Source organism: Brienomyrus brachyistius, unplaced genomic scaffold (assembly GCF_023856365.1).
Source record: "Brienomyrus brachyistius isolate T26 unplaced genomic scaffold, BBRACH_0.4 scaffold75, whole genome shotgun sequence".
Taxonomy (NCBI): Eukaryota; Metazoa; Chordata; class Actinopteri; order Osteoglossiformes; family Mormyridae; genus Brienomyrus; species Brienomyrus brachyistius.
In genome coordinates, this window is record NW_026042350.1 from 867,080 (window position 1) to 889,893 (window position 22,814).

Sequence of the window (22,814 nt, forward strand, 5' to 3'; positions counted from 1 at the left end):
ATTCGTCGGTAGACCCTGTTCCCACAGCTCGATTTCCGTATTCGTCGGTAGACCCTGTTCCCACAGCTCGATTTCCGTATTCGTCGGTAGACCCTGTTCCCACAGCTCGATTTCCGTATTCGTCGGTAGACCCTGTTCCCACAGCTCGATTTCCGTATTCTTCGCTAGACCCTGTTCCCACAGCTCGATTTCCGCATTCGTCGGTAGACCCTGTTCCCGCAGCTCGATTTCCGCATTCGTCGGTAGACCCTGTTCCCACAGCTCGATTTCCGTATTCGTCGGTAGACCCTGTTCCCACAGCTCGATTTCCGTATTCTTCGCTAGACCCTGTTCCCACAGCTCGATTTCCGTATTCTTCGGTCGACCCTGTTCCCGCAGCTCGATTTCCGTATTCGTCGGTCGGCCCTGTTCCCACAGCTCGATTTCCGCATTCGTCGGTCGGCCCTGTTCCCACAGCTCGATTTCCGTATTCTTCGGTCGGCCCTGTTCCCGCAGCTCGATTTCCGTATTCTTCGGTCGACCCTGTTCCCACAGCTCGATTTCCGTATTCTTAGGTTAACTCTGCTGCCACAGCTCCTCTGTGAACTTGTCCTTCTCCTTTGTCCCTTGCACCAGAATGAGGAATCCTACACTTTTGCACAATCTAGCAGGATGAGGTAAGATGTGATAAGTGAAGGAGAACAAAAGTAAAAGAATGGATTTCTAGAGCTGCTGAAAATCAGGTAATGAAAATGGCAAAAAGGGGGGTAATTGGTGGGGAATCTCTCATGTGCTAACATGCCCAAATCTGCCTTTTTGCAGTGCTGTGTAGTGTTTCAGTAGCTTATGGTGAAAAGTGCAACCTATTGAAAGAATTAATTGGTACATGCAATGGGCATGCTCCGGTTCAGTTGTTAAAGGGTAATTATAATATTTAAATTTAAATAATTATGCAGTGTAACCTAATCCTAGTAGCTCAGCAGCTAAGTACATTAGGCATGGAATTACATGCACCAATGAGTCTGTAGTGTTGGACTCTGCCTCAGATCATTGCCTCCTGAACAGAGGCTAATGGAAGCTACTGGAATCAGTTTTACTTGTATATTGAAATAGGATCAAATTTATCTTGCGGGAAATAATTTGGATGATTTCCACAAGGGTCTCTGTCAGGCAAAGGATTCAGGAGTGTCAATCAGAGGAGCTTCGAATGAGTACACCTCGATGGACATGGGAACTAGCAAAAAATGTTGATTTATGTTGAGTTATTAAATGGTGATTGAGGGTTTCGCAGAGACCTCGGCCTGTGTCCTTCCCTGGGCCCTGCAGTTTTACCCTAGAGCAGAGCACTGAGTAAATATCCATATACTTAAAAATGTGAAGTGTAAAACTACTTATTATCTAAGCTGCATTAAGATTAAAACGCATATTATCACTGTCTGGCAATACGAGATCCACTGCGTAATCTCTTTGTGTATTATCAGCTTGATTGGGCAGAATTGACAGATACATGAAACTCAATATTCAGTCCTGGAGTTGAAGACAGAGTTTGATGTAGCTGCATAACTTATCATAGGCTTAAGTAATATTCATTTCTATTTTTAAAAATGAATTTTAACATAATTTAACAGAATATATATATATACACACACACACACACACACACACACTATATGTATCCGTGAGTGTATGTATATCCTACCAAATCATGTGATCATATGGTCACGCGATTCTGAACCCATGTCACTGCCTGGTGCCTTTGCTGTCCTTTTAGAACACTTGTTACGTATTTGTCATATAAATCAGGATTATTTAGTCATAGTCATTTGAGGGAGAACATGCATCTCTTAATGCTAGTGATGGCGAAAATGACGCATCATGAACCATTTGCAGTATTTTTCACCACAGTAGATGGCGCTCTTGGCTTGTTTTGGGACATGCTTTGAGCCCCTTTTTTTTTAACAGACAGCACCATCTAGTGGGGGTCAAAAAAATACCACAAATGGTTTGTGAAGCACAGTTTTTGCCGTCACTGCTAAATACATCTGCATAATGTGTTTCCCAAACCCTAACTCTGCACTGCACAAATGGTTCGCAGATGGATGGTATAGCCTTGTGTATGAGGTGGCACAGGTACTACAAGAAATTGGCCAAGAAGGATGCATAAAATTTAGTAAATACTATAAATATCAGACACCCGACTCTCCGGCCGGAGAGGAACATAAGCACAGTCTACAAATAAGCCAGTTTGTTAATGTCACCTTATCATAACTAGGGGCTATGACTAACATCTCACACTTCTCCTTAGGTCTCCGTCTTGTCAAAGCCTTCTCTGACAGAGCGCCACCTTGGGGCTGAAGTTTGATGGACCTCTGTGTCTGAGGCGTCTTCCTCATTCCTGGAGGTCTGCAGAACATTACACACGGGCCATAACGGAGCGATGCATGCATCAGTAACCACAGCTGTTTTGCCCATTTTTGTAAGTAATTTTTTATGTAATATAAAGAACACTCAGCTAATGTTTCATTGTCACCAGCAGAGGGCAGCACAGCTCAAAGAGAAAATACTTAAATTAGGAAGCCTCCTTCACAGCAGTCAATCGAATAGTATGCTTTTGTGAACCGGAACACACTTTGTGCAGTGGAGGGGGCAGAAAAACGGATTATTTGTCAGAAGACGAGAACTAGGAGGGTCACCTGTGCTCATGACCTCGCCATTTGGTCCTGGTCATGTGAGATACCATGTTCACTTGTTAAATATCCTCCTCCCTCCCAAAAAATGTTTACAGCTCTAACATGTCTCAAGTGCGCTTTTCTCTGTCAGTTCAACACCAAATGTCTGCTGTCATTCAACGCAATATGCTTTACTATGCCAAAATATATGGCTAATTTACAATATGCATGTAATACGAAGGTGCTCACTCTGCCTGCGATTACTAAGGATTTATGGTGAATGCGAGAACACCCCCCCACCCTCCTTGGTGCAGTAGATTGAAAATGCCAAGGGCGAGCAAGGTGGTGCTGTTATACTTCATGATCGGTCAGCTGATACTGGGCGGGGGTGTGTGGGGGGAGGCAGAGGTTTCGCACAATTTTATCCTTTGTCATTGCACTGCTTGCGTAGGAGCTCTTTAGACGCTGCAGGAAATCTAATTATTCACTTATTAATTCCCTGGTGCGGATCGAACCACGACTTGCCCTCAGGTCGTTATCAAACTGTTGGGTTCCCATTTAAGAATGTGTGGCAATTTATCATTAGCCGAACCCGGAGGACTCATGTGATGGCGCTTGTGGAGCCTCCTTTGGTAAATCTATTAGTAGGAGCCCAGTTCAACAAATGCCGAATTTTAGTTAGTGAACATGCATTTGTCACGTGCGTTGATGGTGCCCTTCAGAATGTTCGGACACAGAGCCTGTTTTCGTTTGCCTCAATAATTTTCTTAACATCCAGCCTTCAGCAATTCAAAATAATGACAAAGACCAACCTCACAGAGTCGACGAAGCGTAAGGGAATAGCCAAATATGGGTCATAACCATATTGGCAAATGAAATGCTATTCTTAAGACTCAAAGAACTGATTATGTCCTGCAGGCCAGGAGAATACAGAACTGCAGTGCAGTCATACAAAAGATGGTTATGAATAACAGCCTTTATCACTGGCGGATCCCGAAAGGTCACTGTGTTCTTTACAGTCCCATAAGCACTTGGGGGTCTGAGCCGAAGGTCTTTGTAAGAACGCAGCCAAAGCCCTGGTTCATGCCTTAAGAACACCATCATCCTCTTCATCCCAGGATTATCGATGTACATCAGGTCTAGAGAGGAAGTATGGCAGGCTGTGGTTCAGTTTCTCGACGTGTTGCAGAGAATTTTACACTCTTATGATGACCTCCCAGGGGGAGAGATTTCGCAGGAATGCTGAGAACTACAGGGTATGGAAACAAGGCAAGACAACCATAGCTATTATCAAAGTACACCATCTCCATCGTCATGATACTTTTAGAAGCTCATTCAGCCTTGTGAATATTGGAGAAGGTAATACAATCTCTAATCCATCAACTGGTTGAGGATTAGACCTCCAGCACCCCCTACTGGATGGCAGTCTTGTTGCTGATTGACTCATTCAATGTACATTGGGGGTGCACATGTGATGGTACCTGTACTTTGTCAGTAGGATTACGTGCATATCTAACATGCTATAAATACAATATATTGGTAGAGACCTGCATAAATCTATTGATTGAAAAATAAAACATGCTGAATGTTTGTTGTATATCAGATATAATAAAAATATTTCTGTATTAAAGCTCCTTTCACCAAGCGCATAAAAACGAGCTCTAAATACAACTTAGAAGTTGGATGCACATTTCCATCTGGCCTCTAGATGTCGTTCTTTTCTGCTTCCTCCAAAACGTACGCATGACTGCTCCGAACCATTCGTAAATGGGCAAACATCTTCAGGGTTTGTTTTGTTTACGTTGTGACTTTATAAATCCGAAAATCTTTGTATAAATGTGCTTACGAATGTTTCAAAGCAAATTGTTTGTACAAAGCCTTTATAAATGACGCCTGGTTATTCTAATGGTAAGCCTTCTGGGTATTAGATATAACGCCCAGTATTTTCGGTTGCACCATGACTGCGATAATCTCATTAATAACACCACATACACCCTCCACACTCAATTTCAAATATCATAACCACTTTTATTAATGTCTTCTTTTAAAAAGTCATCTAATTTCCATATTTGTGTGAAATCTCACACAGGGGTCTTATCACTGCCCCAGTAAACTTGGCCTGCATAATGAAGTCAGTAACGCGTCTAATCCCTCGTATTAAAGTAGGGGCTACAGTCCTATGAGAAAATATTACAGCACAAATCAATATCAAATAAAGGTTTTAGGGCTGATCCGGGCCTTTCAAGTCCTGCAGTGGTTTTGAAGCGAAACGCCTGTCAAATCTTGAAATTGAGGTTAGCTAAACAGCAGCTTAAGTCGATAAAAACAAGAGGATGAGTTTGATGTTTCATTCTGAGCTTTGAAGAACTTATTGCATTAAGCTGTTGCACTTGCACATGTATGGAAATGAATGTGATTAAAATAAAAACCACGTACAACCGACATTAAATTCAGAAATTTAAAATTGACAGATTCGTAGGAACGTTAAGATAATAAGCTCTGCCGTCTCTATTTTGACCCATAGCAGGTGAAACTACAAAGTAATAGAGTCAAATAAAGGGGGGATTAAATAAATAGCTTTTCTTCAAGGCAAACAAAATGTCAAAGGTAAAGATGTGGCCTTATCACCCTGTAACCCTATTTTAAATTAGCCTACTGCAGTGTAAACAATGTCAGGTACAATTAGGATTAAACAAGTCGATAATGATCTGATTCCATTTAGCGTCATTGTAGAATCCCTTCACGGGTTAACGGGGAACTGTGGGTGGTCTTTTTCAATATGATGTAAGATGGATTAAATGTGATGTTTGAAATGTGCATGTATTTGATCGTATTTATTTCGTAGCAGTACTGTGTCCTTCCATCCTTGCATCTGTCCATCTTTAGTGAGCACTTATTCGACACAGTATGGCAGTGAACCTGAGGCCAATCCTGGAAATCCAAAGCTGAATCTTGGACAGAATGCAAGCCCATTCACACTCGCAGGTCACTTAGAAAAATGTTTACGGACTACGGGAGGAAAGTTTCATGAATATAAGGAGAGCATGCTGGGGAGCTGAGGGTGGGAAATCGTATCCACAATGCCGGAGTGAGATGATAACACGACCTGCCGAGTTGATGTACTGCCACTGTAGCACTATATTTCTGAAGATATTCTTTATACGCTAGATCAAAAGGCAAGCTGTTTTCACGTGATTTATTATTTTTCTTTTAAACGATGTCTAGCCCTCCATATAGCATTGTCTGCTAATCAAACTAATGCCAGCAGCGATGTTAATTTGCTGTTTGTTGTTACAGCCTGTAGCCTTCCTGTTCCTCCAAATGCAAACCGGCCCAGCTGGAGCAGTTTGGTGCACTTGGCAGTCCGACTTGCGTACAGCCCCAGGGACAGACAGCCTGATGTATGGCTCGGGTGTGCCCCCTGCTGGACATCCTGGGGACTGCCCGTCTGGGAAGCGCAGAAGGACGCCCGTCAGAGTTTGCAGGGGGAGGACAGACTTGACAGCTGGGAAACACAGGGAGGTAAATCTGTTTCAGTGAGACCTGGATCAGAAACACAACATTAACGTTCATATGCAGCAAAAGCTAATGCAAACACAAATTCTTTTTTACGATGCAAATATACAATATTATAAATTGTGCACATTTTACTTTTATTCATATATGTTTATATATAAATCATTTTAATAACTATGTAAACTTAAATGTGCCTTTCAGTGCTTCACATTGTTAAGATGAAGTGCTGTACAGTACTGGTGCAAAGGCACCATCATTCAACAGCCCCGTATTGTTGCATTACAAGAACACGATCTGGCGAAATACTATTATTAGTTTTCATTGCCTGTTTTCTTATATAGGAGACATAATCCTGAAATATAAAAAAGTCATTCCTGCAGTTGCAACCTAAAACAGACGTGTCTAACGTGAATTAGCCGGCGTGATGTACTTATAAAATGGACTAGCAATCAACTAAAAACCGCAAACACTCGCCTTACTGTTGGTACGGCTTTTAAGAGAAAATTAGTACTTTTATATTGTGCCGTTTTTTGAGGGGACGGTGGGTGTGAGACGGGGAGGTCTGATCGCTCTCCTCCTTAGAGGTTTCATCAAATTTTATAATAAATAACAGGCTGGGATGCACCCATGGGTGACATTTATATTTGCTCGAAACGCCGCTACCTTATACAACCCGATCAGGGAAACTGGGCGTACGGTACCTACACATTTCCTCCGCCAGTCATCCCTCCGGCCATCTCTTATATCCCGGATTTTTGTTTTTGGCAATCTGACTCCTGAGGGCTGTTTTTAATAATGCTCTTGCGTGGACGCCAAAGGTCGCTTTCAGGGAGACCGTCAATATTTATCTTCTTCCCATTATTAGCGTTTCAAACTTACGGCCAGATGAATTCGGGTTTTTTTTTTTGGGCGGGGAAAAAAACTTTCATAAATACTTTATTGGTAAGGTAGGCCAGGGCGATGCAGGCTGATCGCTGGCTTGCCGCTGATTTATATATTTCCAGTCGTATCTCTTTCTTATGAATTATATATTTAAAAACGTACGCCCAAGGGAGATTCTGTATATGTTTAAAATGTCAGCACGAATCGATGCAACATATATCTAGAATATAAATATCTTACACTCTGACCAACATTCAGATGTCAGGTAGGCAGGGCCTCTGTTAGAGGCTATATCTGCAGCAGGGGGAAAGCAGACGTTCTTCCTGACATGTGATACTTTAGACCTTGTCAGACATGAGCTGTCTTTGCGGTTCCTCGGTTTTTTTTCCTCTTCAGTCTGTAAAGTGACGGCAGTTTTGCTGCACCGTTGGACTGAAATGCATGCTGCCCGTGGCATACATGTGGTGTATCTGGGAGTGCAGGAAAGATCAGGACTGTTTTTTGGGATATTTTTCCACCAGAGGGATTTATTCCTGGCTCTTGATTTATAAAAGGCATAACACCACCTCTGCCCTCTGGTCTCTGGGACAGTTCTGGAGGGACGGGCTGCTTATCTTATATAAATGTAATTTTATTGTGCTACAAAATGTGTAAATGTCCTGTTGCTTTTAAAATAGATTCAACACTATTTGTTGCAATATTTCTTAAAAGTAACAAAAAATTTAAAATAACTTTAGCAGATAAAAATGAAAAAAGCACATTTGATTAAATTAGAATATAATCAGAAATATGTTCTGGAAATAGGCCTTAAATACTGGAAACTATTATTATTATTATTATTATTATTATTATTATTATTATTTGTCTTTTAACTACATGTTTATGGATTGATTAATACAGACTTTTCCAGGCTTATGATGGGGTTATATTTGATCATAAGCAAAAATGTATTTTAATACCTAACATAGCCTACCTTAAACATGCTTAGAACACTTACATTAGTCTACGGCTGGGCAAAATCATAGCGCAGAAAGCCTATTTTATAATAAAATGTTGAATATCTCATGTAATTCATTAAATAATGTACTGAAAGTGAAAATTACCCATCTTAAGTCAAAACATCATAACGCGGAGCATCGTAACCTGGGGAGCGTCTGTATGTGGGAAGTTGTGTTCTCCTGATTTGGAAATCAAAAATTATTTAATAAAGAAACCGTGGCAAACTTCTGATATAAGCAGCCAGCTATAACTGAATAAATGAACATTTCGGTTGGCGTGACCGACCTTCAGCGTATTCCTGTTAATCAGCACCATTGTCATACAGTAAGCGATGATGGCTGTGAAATACTGGGTCTTTGCAGTGTAACGGCACCTCTAGCTAGTGGTCAGCTTTGATCAGCAATTTCAGGGCCGATACGCTGTTGGCTGCTTCATGCATCAAATTCATTATCGATTGCTAGTAGCTGAGGTACTGTATATGTTAAAAGTCATCCCTGCTTTGCTATATCCAACTTAAAGTCTCCAGTCCAAGTCCTGTGCCGGCTGTTGCTGTTGTTTAGCTAGTCTGTAGGCATAGTTTGCTGTGAAAGGCGTAGCTGTAGGTTATCATGGAGCACAGCTGCGCATTATTAAGGAGCTGGGCATTAGTGATCAGTAATAATGTACTCCTAAACTTTCAACCTCCACAGCAACTTGTTTGTTGGCTTTATACAGTGAAAAAAGTGCATCTGAGCATTAGGCCCCCATCCAGCAGGAGAGCAGAGAGCATTTATTGTGAATCTTCGGAACAATGTTTGCGAAAGCACGAGAAAACTGCAGAAATTCACCAGGGTTCCGGCTTCACCTTGGAAAACCTGCTGTTTCATTTCACGCCTGTGCTTTGCTGATAATAATCTCCAGTACAGACATGTGGACGTGTCTTTAACCAATGACGCGCTCTAAGATAAAGTTTCTTATGCAGATTATTACACCCCACATCAGCCTTTTGTGTATTAATGACAACTATGTATTGGATTATACCACAATACCAAGTTAGAGGGGGGAAACACAACATGCAGCTTCAGACTATGGCTTTAATGGGGGGAGGGTATACAAGTCTATCACACGCAATGGCACGTTAATTAAAATGGTCCGACCTTGTTAGTAGAACCCAGTAAATTAACAGTATCTCCAGCAGACCCAGAAATAATCAGCCAGTTCTCCCGGTGCTCCGACCACCATTCAGCACCTGATGGATGAGGATGTTCCTCTTTATCTCTTCATACGCTCGTAAAATGTAATGTAATTCAGGGAGATGGTCTCAAATTAAGCTTTCGCATATTCCTGTCATCTGTCTCGAATTTAATGCAATTCCAAACATTGTCGGGCAATAAAATCCTTTGCGCAGGAAAGTGAAACATACCAGTGAGGAGAGGTATTGGCGGAGACGTACTTGTCTTGCTAATTTAACGTTTAAGTAGAGTTTCGGTGTGATGGGTTGGCCTCCTATCCTGGGTGATTCCTTGCCTTGCAACCCCACAACCCTGCAAAGATTAAGCAGATTTGGAGTATGTTTGCAGGGGAGTTGAGTTTCATGTTCGTACAAACAAAGTAAACTGCAACACTTGCTCAGGTAATGTTAACTAAATAAACCAGAGGATGATCTGCTATTGGGTAGCTTGGTGGCTCAGTGGGGGGCGTTGTTGCTTCACACCTGCAGGGTTGGTGGTCCGAATGCCTCCTCTGTGCGTTATTGTGGGTAGTTTTGTCTTTGTCCCCCTGTTACAATTTGATGTCCATATTGTGTGTGTATCTGTCCTGTGGAAGACTGGCATCTCATCCAGGCTGTACCCCAGAATTCACAATGGACAGAAAGCCTGGTATTGCAGTTACCCTTTGCTTTGTTTGAACGTTATTAGCTGTCAAGAATGTAGGCCTGACGAATGTGCTGGAAAGGATGATGAAGGCTATTTCGAGCTCTGTGGAACTGGCTCAGGCTTGTGTTGGACTGGTCGGCTCTTGTTCTTTCCCAGTAACCCCACCTGAGAAGTATGTTCAGTGCTGGGCAGTAATGCATCTTTCCTATGAAGGCCCTGTCCAGAGAGGGGTGTACAGTGAACGCCTTTTATTGTGGGTTGCTCTGCTTTAAGAAGAGCGGCGTAGAAGGTAAATAATGTGGTGATAGTCTCTGGGAGTGACTTGAGGTCTGTCCTATAGCTCTGTGTGGCTCGGGTGATTACTGGCAACAAGCAGTATGATGAAAAGAGAGGTTTAGAGGGAAGTGCTTCCAATAGCCTTCTCTCGAATAATTTAGATAGGATGTTCTAACAGTCGTGATTATCTGATCTCTCTAGAAGTGATAAACATCAACCTTCAGTCACGTTTGAGTGGTTTACGGCTCCCCACCAAGGGCTTGGCTTCCATCCCCCCTCAGATCCTCCTAGTCTGTCCCTTTTGGCAGGTGCCGGTGGGCTTGTGAAGGCTGCTGAGCTCTTACATAATCTTTCGGACTCTGTTCAGCTGAAGGATAACAATAACATACCGGAGAATAAAGGTGATCCTCTGTGTAGCTATGAATTTTCTGCACTATTATGGTCCGAAGTGTTCTTCCTCCAGCAAACCACCAATCCCAACGACCAGACCAATATCAAGGTCATTTTCCTTTTGTTCCGTAGGGAGTTCTGTCCTTTCTTAGGCAATGCTTGACACAGCTTCTCCTGGTCTGTTTTATGTGCTTATGTTGGTGTGTCATCCAAGATGAACGTCTCAAACGCTGCAGGCACCTCTAGGGGGTTTCTGGTCCAGGAGCGGCTTTGACACTCCAGTCGACCCCATATTCTAGCACCAGCACTCCTTCTGAGTCACCGCTTATCAGAGTGGGGACAGGAGAGCCAGAATGTGGGAATGGGCCTAGTGTGACCCCTCCATTAGTGCCGCGTGTCTTCATTGCCACGGTGTGCGGGCTGCGTAAGAGCTTTCCTTACGAAGTGCAGCTGAACTGCTGCAGTGCACTTTCTCGTGACCCGAGCCAGCCCGCTTGAGCCTCAGCTGCCTGGAAGCACAGTGATCGTCACCATTTGCCAAGAGCTGCTCGGTCAGATGACGTTAGCGAGGACCTCAAAGCGGACAGTGAAGTCCCACACTTGACAGCTGCTTCATGCTCTGGCAATAGCTGTATTAAAGAGGTTCTTGAGATCTTGAATGCTTTCCAAGACCCTGTTTCTCAATATCAGGAAGTAGTGGGCTAGTTTCTTAACAGTGTCCAGTGACAGTGCGCTCCTTCTTCATCAGAATTAGATTCTCAATTGTGAGACTCATTCTAGCTCATTAGGGCATTACATATAAATAGGCTTAGCTTTATGGCTCCATAATAACATTTCTATTGTGTGTGTATATATATATATATATATTTTTTTTTGCTAGTAAACAAACAATTTAGAAACTTTTACTTTCTAAAAAAACAAAAAAAAAATGGAATTTGAAGAAAAAGACTTGGGGATATGGACCTCTGGCCAAGCCTTCGCTGGTGCGTATGTGTGAGATGTGAATCTACATGGAGATTTATGCTGTTCGGATCTGGAGAAACGCAGTGCGAATCGCTTATGTATTCCGGGGCCGGAGCAGAAGGATCAGGTCAGTGCCGCCTTAATCTCTTTAAGCAGCCGCCTGAATCTCATGACCCTGGTTGTCGGAGGCGGGTGCATCCATCAGCTTACCTAGTAAGCTAAGCAGAGACAGAGAGCCGGGCTGCACTGTAGTTACCAAAACGACAAGATGGGGCCAAATTAATTGTGAGTTATATGTTTTAAGATGTTTTGCTAAAACGAGGCCTGAATCACAATAAAGATTCTTATCTTCTCGAGGTTCTTAACAGGCTTAGAGTCAGAATCCGCATTTTTCCCTGGCCGTTAAGTAACGAACTAAAAAGGCTTGTTGGCTGGGGGGAGGTGCTTTTGGGTTGCGATCAACTAGTTGAAAAACACTGATTTATAGCTGAGTACATTTCCAGTGAGGGGGGGGGGAGCTTGTGTCATCACCCGCAGTGAAGGAGAGGCATTTGCAGGGGAAGCGATACCATTTTCTGAGCCCTCAGCTGTGTGCCCAGTTTGGGACTGGGAGCGACTTCTGTCAGCCCATTTGCGGGACTCCTGACAAGACTGTTGACGTTCATGGTTTGAATGCCTCTGCTCTGAGGTTCACAGATTCTGTTAGCTTGGAGAAAAGCACTGCTTCAGTTTTGTACAGTCCGATCCTAACTTGTTCAATGACGTTCTTAGTAAATTCAGGTAAGGCAAGGTAGGCAGAATGAGCAACAAATTTGTGACGCAACACCTGAATCGCTAAATGTGGATAGTGGACAGAAGTAGTAATTGTACAGTACTGTGACAAAGTCCTATGCAGTCATAGTAAGTATGGTGTAGATTGTGTGTATATTTGCCCTGAAGAAAAAAAAATAAACAGTTTAACATTAGAATATTAGAAGATATATGTCAGTTTACAATAACGCAGTAAAAACTAACAAGAAGTTACTGATACCTTGTTGGATGGTTATAGATGAACACCGCTTCAGTTCCCAAACCTCTCCTCAGGGGCACCACAGCCATTCCATGTATTTGTTGAATTTCACCACCAGCTCAATTAACTAATTAACTTAATTAGTTACATAACTCAATGAAGTATTGACTAGCCAAACATGGTGTGCTAGTGGTCAAGTCAAAAGCTATATGGCTGTTGGAAGGCTGCTGTAGATACTGAGGTGCCTTTAGGAGAGGTTTTGAAATGGGCCAAGCTGTTGCACTTTGAGAGACAAAATATCATAATTCTTCAGCACCATGAAGCTCATTTAAACATCACTTTCTTTGACTGCGTAAAACCTTTGCACAGTGCTGCATATCAAACCCTGTTTTCACATTATTACAGAGAAAATCTCTCTCTCTAGCTGTAACAGTTAAATTACAGGAGAAAGTGTGAACACACAGCAAATAGACACTGAACGCAAAATGAATTGAAATTGAATGGAACGATTTTATTGTATTGGCGTTTCAGCAAAGGCTTGCACTGAATTTCCCGGTTAAGTGCGCAGCTATCTGTGAATGTCCTTGACAGAATACAGGGGCGGCAGAGAATCGTAGATGTCTCTGAATGCAGGAGGGAACAAATTCACTTAAAAAAAAAAAAAAAAAAAAACACGTCTCCCTGAAAATCTCAAAAGCCAAAAATATATTTACTGGGGGGGTGGGGGAGGGGGGTGACTCGAGGGGGCTCCGGGATCCTTCATCAGATGGAGAAAGCAGAAATGCTGAGAAAGCAGGTGCTGCGATAACATAAAAAGGAATGACGCTATTTAAACACGAAAGACACGTCCTTAGCACCAGCCCACGGCTTGCACAGCGCTGACTTAATACTGTTCTTTCAGTTTAAATTTAGAGCCTTTAAATGGTGCCATTTTGTGTCACAGCTACTCCGAAAACCCACTCGCTTAATTCAATTAGTTATCTCACACACACTGTTACAGGAAATGTACATCGTCATGTACTGGTAAGTTGTGAATTTTTTCAAAGGTGCTCAGCTCATTATGACACTGGGCACACAAGGCACCATGTACAAACTCGAAATATGCAGTAAAATACCGGGGGTGTGCTGGTTATTATGTACACCGCTATTTAGCTGTTAGCTTTAGCGGTAAAGTGAGGCAAATTGTACATTATAGCGTGCAGATTCATAATGAAAGATAAGGAACGCATTCTTACATCGTCTTATCCTTTGTACTTAAACACGTTAAATAGCAAAATGCACACTTTTGAATGGTTATCGCAGAACCAAAATATAAAATGTTTATTGACATCCTCCACCATTCACTGTAAATATACTACCAACTGAGATACAGTACTCACAGAAAGACTTGGGGCATTTACTTAATTCCATAAACAATATTCCAAATTTATTGGTTTTATAACAAAAATCATTCCTTTATCCATTTGTTTACAAAAAAATTATAATTATATCACATTAGAAACAAGTAGTTTGAAGTAAAACATTCACTTCAAATAGTAATAAATTCAAAGCCAAATTATAGTTTGAGACCCAAACTATATAATTCTTGCATTTCTGAGTTAAAAAGTTCATTGAAACAGAGTCTCACTGGGCACTTTTTAATTAGCAACACTTATACAATAACATAAAACACCAAACATTTGTGTTTAGTGTCCCTTTGGGAACCAGTGACTACAACTACAATTAATGGCAAAACGGGAAAAAGAGGACTGAATGAGTCAGTCAAAAATATGAGATTTAATAAAAAGAAACGGTCTGTGTGGAGAACGTGTGCAGATATGTGCTATTAGACTTAGTGCTAGTGGGAGGTTTAAGGTTGGTGTTGATGCCCCTCCCACCCCTGTTTTAGTGCTTACGTGTTACCAGTTGTGTCAAGGAGAAACATTGCTTGACGATGGACATTTGTTATGAAACCGTTAAATTTGGAACATTTTACAGAACTAAGCGTCCAAAGATTTTCTGTGAGCACTGTATATTTACGATAACTGAACTTTTCTAAAGTGATATTTAGGCTTTGGATTTGAGTTAAGCTTTTTAAATCAGACCTAAGTCTATGTCCAAGCCTAGGTTTAGTGTTAGGCATAGGCGTAGACCTCCACTTACAGTCAGCTTTAGGCTTTGACTTAGAATCAGACTTAGACTGAAGTCTATGTCCAAGCCTAGGCTTAGGGTTAGAGCTAGAGTTAGGGTTAGGATTAGGTTTAGGGTTAGAGCTAGAGTTAGGGTTAGGATTAGGTTTAGGGTTAGACCTAGAGTTAGGATTCCAATCAGGTTTGGAGCTAGACTTTGGCTTAGGGTTAGGGTAAAATTAGATCTAGGATTAGAATTGCTATTGGGCTTAGTGCAAGTGTTTGGTTTAGGGTTGATTTCGAAACCCCCATACCTGTTGTTCTATAAGTGTTACGAATTGAGCCATATTTTGGTGATTTTTTTCAGATTTGTGTTCAAGAGAAATAAATGTAAATGGAGAATTTGATGGTTGTAAATAGTATGGTGGCATTTAAATCCCCAGCATGTAAGATATGTTACCGTCAAATCTGGACACAAGAGATAAGTAGGAGGTTGCATTAGATGCCGTATTTAGTGACCATGGCTAACCTAATGATCCACTATGTCACATTCAGGCCCTGAGCTCCACCCCTTTTATTTCTTAAAATTAATTGCAGCTGTCAGAAAGCTACTTAATCGGTTGAACATAAGCTGCCTTCAAGTCCTACTCGGAAGATCCGACTAGAGAGCTGGAAAATCATAATTACGACATGACGCTTGTTCAAGTCGGAGCAAAATGGAGGAGATAAGAAAGCAACAACTTCTTTTCGCTCCTCCAAAGCCTAAATACATTTGTAGCCTTAATTGACCTTTTCACAATCCCTCGCTTGAACAGCAGGTAGCTGACAGCTGACCTAGTGTGGTAGCTGACTATTTTTTCCCCAGTACCGCATTTAATAACAAACTCCTCAACAATTCAGAGTATTTCAATGACACGCCACATAAAATTTACTACTTTCAAAATAATTTGCCTTTCACGATGGAGCTATCCATTGCCTCTTCCATGATTGTTCCAATGAGTTTCCCATTGGTAAATACAACTTTATAGTGACGTTCACGTACTCCCATCTCGTATTTACGATTTTTCCCACATGACTTGAAGGCTGGGATATCTACACCTACCACTTCAACAAATCAAAATTGCACCCGATTTCTTTTCCCTTTTGGTTACACGGCATTATTTTTGTTGTTTGAAATTTTTAATTGCCGGTAACAATCTGAGAAGTCCAGGCAAAGTGTTGCACATGACAATGGAAAGACACACAAGAACTACTTGATATGTGCATTTATTAACATGTTTGTACAGTGAGAAAACACTGACAGGGAGAAACAGCCCAATTACTGATCTGGAGCGGCAGCGATCACGCTGAGAAGGAAACGAGGGCGAGATGTGGGGGCAGTGCCCGGATCTATCCAGTTTTCTTCTTAAATAACATGACAGCGTCAACGGTAAAGAATCCCCATCACATTGCTTGGCCAAAGCTGCAGGTAAGTTACAGGAAAATATATTTATTAGATTGTTTACACTCTAAAAAGTTAATTGGCCAGTTACACTAACCATAGGGAAAATGAAATTGAAACTGCTATGTAGCGTTTTACAGTTTCCTCCATAAATTGTCAGCCAATAGGCATGCGGGTATCCTAATGACATGAACAGTTGTTACACGACATAGTTCCTTCAACGACTTGCTAATTGCAAGGCCATGAAAACCCAGACTTATAATGTTCAGGCTACGAGTTGGGGGACTATTTATCACACGCGTGAGCATAATCCTGATAAGATGAAGGTCTGATATCTGGTTTTAATGAACTTCGATGAGGTGCTGAAACAGAGGAGATCATTAATTTTACATTGAGTTTAGCCTCTAGATGTTAGCCTGATATTAAACTATGAATCATCGTTATCGTTACCAAACATTTCGAGTGTCTTCGGTATAGTTTAATGGTGCAGTCTTATAGTAAATGGAAAAGGAATCAATCCCGGAAATTCTAACGTATTGAATTTTCCTGCTCCTGGCACCAGCTTCTAACTAAAAAAAGATGTACCTTTTTTTTATATAACACTTATAACTGGTGAGGGCGTTGACACTCAGCACTTCACCGACTGGCATCATCTCCTTCTACAGTTTTGTGGTTCTGCTTCAACAGTGAGTCACCTTCAGTCCGCCCAGTGACCTAGATGCAAACAGTATGGATGGTCCACACCAACGAAAGGTCTACTCTCCCATGTATATGTACTGCGTCAATAGTACACATAAGTGGGAAATAGCTAAAAGTTCTATCAAACTGTCTTCCCCCCACTCACAGGAACAAACTAATTAACTATAAGGTCAGGTTTCAGTTGTTGGCTAGCTAAAGTCAGCTAGCATGACGATATTTTGCTTTGCAAAAGAGGACGGTGTCGACAGAACGCAAAGAGAGGCAACACAAATACGCACACGGCATTCTCACTGTCAGCATGAAACAAAGTAAAATCATGGACATTTCAGGCATATTTTTGTCCCAGAAAAGAGAACAAGTATGGGAAAAAACGATGTACAGTCACCCTGAATTAGCTAGCTGATCGTATTTGTTGACCCTTGACCTGGCTACTGTTGGCTGCCTAGAGCCACACCTCTGGTTTGGTTTTTTTTATATTATTATATTTTTTTCGTTAAACCAATGATCTGCAGGAAGAGAAAATCTACAATAACTATTCTTAGTATTCTGTGTATTACTCCTGATATTTATCTTTATTTATATTTATGGAGAAATGAAAATATTGCACATTTGCCGATCGATCAAACTAACCTGTGGGCTCTATATGATGTGGGAAACGTTCTCATTTGTATCGGCTTAAATGCTTTGTCGGGCCCTTTCTGTTGACTGCCTGCTTTCCCTGATTATATAAAACCACTGTTTTAATAGAAGTAAAACCGAACCAATGTGTTTATACTCTGTAAAGTCAGGGTTCCTTAATCCCAGGATTGGGGACTGCATCTGCATGCCGACCTCTCCACCATGCAAGCACAAAGTACCGGGTGGCAGCTTGGTGTGTGTTTTAGCAATCCACGTTAGTCCTCGTTTCAGAACAGTTCACCATCGCCTTATAAATACTCAGATAGAAGCACGATGAAGAAATATTTACGTCAGGTTAAAAGGAAGAATAAATGGGATGCAGTAAATGGAAATTTCCAGAAAAATAATTAGTATGCTGTGAATGTGCTAGAACAAAATGGACATGCTACTGCCTTTTTGGTGATTATCTAGCTCGTGTGGGAGCAGATGTATGTTTAGTTGTGGAGCTTGGAAAGGGAGGCGGTTATTAAAAGCTCAACTACAGCCTCTGGTGTGTAGGTGCCGTTCAGAGGAGGTTGTCACCCCACTGGCCAACGCTGACCTCTGTTGTTGCGGCTTGTTCACACTCACCCTACCTCCATACCCTTGAGGCTCCATCCGGTGTTCCTTCAGCTGTGGATCTCATGGCGGCGCGGACGCCGTTGACGGTCAACGAAACTCCGTGACTAGAAACAAGTATAAGTTCTGAACGACACGTGAAGCTCACGGCACACGCCATTTAATTAACACGGAAAGCTGCTTGTGATGGGATATTGACAGACTGCTGCTCTCCCCCCTGCAGATCCACCTGCTTCCCAAAAGCCTAGCATACCTCACTTGGGTCGCTATACTGTCATGGGGGGGGGGAACAGTGCAAAATAAGCAACACAAGAGTCATGGCATCAGTAAAAACAGTATCCAAACCACGGACATGCATGTCGGACAGTTTACGATGTACATCTGGCAGTAGGCTGTGAACTGTGTCAAACGGCACAGGTGACTCGTATACACAAAAACGTCTGTACAGATTGCGTCCCTCCCTCCCCCCATCCCGATTTTGGTAGTGTCCAGGATGAGTCACAGTTGGGGGGGGGGATGAGCGGAGGAGCAGAATGTTCCCTTCACTCCATCACCAGCAGGGCAGCAGACTGGAGGAGACAAGTCCCCAGTCCCCATTTGTGCTGAACGTCGAAAAGGGACACACACAAAAAATAAATTTGGCACCAACTTGGTCCCCAAGTCTGTCGTGCCTCCTGTATGCCATTGTGTCTCTTCAGTGCCTGGCATGCGTGCCCTGCTGTCCCCCGTCTCCAGGGTAACGGGGCCAGGGCTGAGGAGTCTAGACGCAGCCCTTGACGCTGTTAGCAGGCGATCTCCTCCAGTGTCCCCAGTGCGGTCTGCAGCGGCACGCTGACTGTGTGGCTGATTGCTTCCGAATGGTTCACCATAGGGTCACAAGTGCTCTGTTGCATAAAGACAAACAGATTTGCTAATCTAAATTCCGGAATTTACATTTTTTTTAAAGAATTATGTAAATAGCAGGTTTTATCTTACCACATCCTCGCCCCGGCTGCCTTCCTCTTCCTCCCGGCTCAACATGTCCAACAATCTGTCCTTTATTACCTGACGGTAAAGAACAGAGCAGGTGACAAGTTGTACGAGCAGTTGGAAGGACGCAATCACATGACCATACTTGATTATGATACCATGGCAGAACTAACCACTATATTGACGATTATGTACGATATATATTGAAATTCTTATATATTAATATAATATAAATATAAATATTTATATTAAATATTTGTATTAAAAAGTTTAGTTCTCCCCAAGCGAGCTTGATGGGCCGAATGGCCTCCTCTCGTTTGTATAGTTCTTATGTTCTTATGTTCTTATATTGACATATTTTGTTTTGCTGCCTCACTATAAACTCACCCCATTCTTAAATCATTGGTATGATTATAAACTTTAAAACTAAAAATGTTTTAAGAGAACTAATCCCAAGCTACAGCTGAGCCGAATTTCAGCCCAACCTTGTATATGTATGTATATAATTTTTTCTTTCGAAAAATATAGTATTCTTCTTTAAAAGTAGTTTTGAAAGTTGTTGATACAGCAGCCGCACTTGAAGTTTCAGTCAAAGGGAACTTTAAACTCTGAGCCTATTTTATTAAAAATGAAAAAGGTTTCCTTCATAGCCTTTCTTTGCATTTTGGTGTATTGGAGGCAAAGATCCGTCAGTGTACATTTGATGTCCGAGCAGAAAAATCGGCTAGGAGTAGGGCACCCCCCCCCCCCAGGGGAAAACTGATATTCTTGCTCCCTTCCACGCCTTCATCTGACAGTCTGTTTTATTCCCTATATCACCTGGCCGATTTCTGACCTCGTACGCGTAGTCGAAGAGCTCCAGGATGGTGAGGATGCTGGCGCCGATAAACAGTCCCATCTGTCCCCCGATGTCACCTGACAAGACAGCATTAACCAGCACATCACCTCGCTGTCCACAAAGCCACAAAGAAAAATATCCAAACTCGCCTCTAGGGGGCGTGGCTCCTGGTATGCCTCTCCCCAGTCACTCACTGATTTAAAACATACCATTGGCTAATGATAAGGTTGGCCCCTTTGTAAGAATGATGGCTGTTTTTATGCCTGTTCCGCTTTAAAAAAAAAAAATCCTACAATTGCCCCCCCACCAATCTTACCGAGCAAGCTGGCAACTTCGTAGGCCTTTTTCTGTTCTATGGTCTCATAGTTCAAGGCCTCAAAAAACACATCCAGGACCAGGATGTTGTCCCTGAAGAACAAGGAAGGGCAGGGGAACATGTTACGAGGTATTTTACACAGAAGGCGGCCCGCATTAGAGGGCTTGCTAGGCGCCCGGGCAAACAGCCAACTGTTCACGGTGCCAGTGAGTGTTACACTGCCAGATGTCTCACTGAAAAACTGGAGCCCAGTGAGCTGCAGCTGGAACATCAGCTTCTTAGGTCAAATAGGATGTTTTATAGCAGGAGTGCAGGTGTGTACGATAATTATATTTATGGGGAAAAAATGTCCAACTAAGGCCACTTGAGCCACAAGGACCTTTTTGCTCAGCATGTTCTCGATGATCTCAAATACATATTTTTTTGATTGTCACAGTTACTATTAAGACCGTCAGCGGTGAATCGATACCGTCATACTTCATAAAGGGAGGGGGCCTCGGCGATTTAGGCCTCTGTGCTTGTGATCAGAAGGTCATCGGTTCAAGTCTGAATAGTCTTATCGCTGGCGGGCCCTTGAGCGAGGCCGTTAAGCATTTCGGGTTACCGCTGCACACGGGCAAATAAAACATCACTTAATTTCAAGAGAGAGTGAGAGTCGACCCAGGAATTAGACAAGCTTAGAGAAGGACAGATTAAAATCAGATTAAAGGTCTCTGCAGTCTGGAGCAAAGGAGGCTCAGGGGGGGGTGGGGTGGGGGGGGGATGGTATTATGGGGGGACATTATGGGGGACATCCAAGTCTGCATCATAAAGGGAATGAACAAGGCTGCATGGTAAAGGGGACTTGAGAACAAGACACATAGATGTACAATGAGATCCATGCTGTTGTATTGTGGAGTCCATACATTAAGTCATAGCTAAATACATTCCTGCCTTAATAGCCTCTCTTGTGCAATAATTCATGCGTTCTCACATCCAATAAAGTCGCCAAAGCCAGGTCTGAAGTAACTCCAGAGCCCATCAAATGAGGCTAAACTGCAATTTGCCCAGTATTTAAAAATCAATACTGGTCTATGTATATTAAAATACAAGACGCTTATATCTGGACAGGGCTACAGGTCTGAGCGAGAGACAGCGCTGCGCTTTGGGGCTGCTTCGCTAAATGAGGGAGACGGGCCGATTAAAAGGTGGAGATCTTCTGTCAGCCGATCTGATGGGTCTCCCGGCATGCAGGAAATCAATTATCCGGAGCTATCAGCTGTCCATTTCCTTCCCTGTTAGAAAGCCGAAGCGCAGACCCTCGTACTTAGCGGAACGGCGATATGACGTTAGTGACACGATGCCGCTGGCACTTCCAGCAATTCTGCACATGTGCGAAATAATTATCCGAAGAGGAACAATGACACTTCTGGACAGGCAAAGGAAGCCCATTCACAACACCTCTATATAAAGCTATTACCCAAAATTTGCATATTATTAAACCTACACCCAAGAACCGCATCATTAAAAAAAAAAATCAGAACAATTTATGAAGCATTTCTGCGAAACCGCATCACCATAATTTACAGTTCAGCTGTCAGGCGCATTTTGATAAGGGTCGGAGATAATTTCTTTATTAAACATGACCACACCTTGCTAGCAAAATGGTCGAGAAATTTTTAGGAAGTCACACATAACTCGGATTATTAATTTCGTATTATAGGATTAATTTTGATCATGTCAATGAAGGAAAAAGTCAAATTCTAGCTAATCATTTTTTGACATTATAGAGCAATATATTATCCAACGGACCCGTGACTGGAAATTATACTTCAAACAGAATAATGATCTTAATTATTATTAATGAAACAATCAGACAAAGCGGCGGCACTCACGTGATGTACTTCTCCGACTTGTTGAAGCGCTTCTCCAGGTACCTGGCCGATGTCTTGCTGGGGATCTTCACCATGGACAGCTCCTTGTTGTACCGGGTCAAGTTACATGGGGTTCGACAGATGCAGTTGATGTTCTCCTTCTCGGAGAGGGTCGCTGAGAAGCGTCCAAGCCAACGAGAAATTAGGGCAGGAAGAGGAAGATAACTGGAGATACCCCCCCACCCCTCCCACCCATACATTGGTGATTTCCGTTGAAAAAAAAACGACGCTTCTTAAGTATGTTGACGGCTGCTTTAAGGGTTTCTATACTTTCACCCAGTCGGCTTTGGTTAACTTTGGCGACTTCCCCTTGCAGATACTATACATTAATCATGTCCCTCCAACTAAGAAACACATCCATTTTAATCGCCTTTATTGCCTACTATAATAAAAAAATAAATAATGAAGACTAAGCCGATAATGGAACGTTTCTCATTGCATCAGATATGGTGATATTTGTAATACTGTAAAACCGATCGGAAAACAACTGTATTTCGATACTGGAAAAACAAGCTAAAATGTGGTAATTGATCAGATAAAACTAGATCCCTCTGTTAAATGTAGCTTTAAAATGAGATGAGGTATGATTGATCACTCCCAAGGCAGCATCAGCGTCTAAAAAGCTCACAGTACCCACCCCTCCCTCCTTTGTAAATCCATCAGATATTCCACACAGACAATCCTGCCTAATTTGCTGATAGCTGGGCTGCTTCCTCATCGGCCGCTTATCGCTGGGTGACTCTCCGTTCGAATGA

The 22,814-nt window shown here is 42.3% G+C and overlaps 1 protein-coding gene across 5 annotated transcripts in view; it reads right to left on the reverse strand.

Annotated features, from left to right (window-relative positions):
- Nucleotides 1-15,897: 15,897 nt before the first annotated feature.
- Nucleotides 15,898-22,814, reverse strand: part of asic2 (acid-sensing (proton-gated) ion channel 2) — a 217,803-nt gene continuing 210,886 nt past the window's right edge. For 4 of the 5 annotated variants that reach the window (XM_049003176.1, XM_049003174.1, XM_049003175.1 and 1 more), the window contains 5 exons: nucleotides 22,021-22,174; nucleotides 20,147-20,238; nucleotides 19,828-19,907; nucleotides 18,999-19,067; nucleotides 15,898-18,907 (listed from right to left, as the gene is read on the reverse strand). In XM_049003176.1, coding sequence (XP_048859133.1) covers nucleotides 18,806-18,907; nucleotides 18,999-19,067; nucleotides 19,828-19,907; nucleotides 20,147-20,238; nucleotides 22,021-22,174 — 497 coding nt within the window. In that variant the 3' untranslated portion in view covers nucleotides 15,898-18,805. Of the gene's footprint in view, nucleotides 18,908-18,998; nucleotides 19,068-19,827; nucleotides 19,908-20,146; nucleotides 20,239-22,020; nucleotides 22,175-22,814 lie in introns of those variants that run through there. The other variant, XM_049003178.1, reaches the window with a different exon arrangement.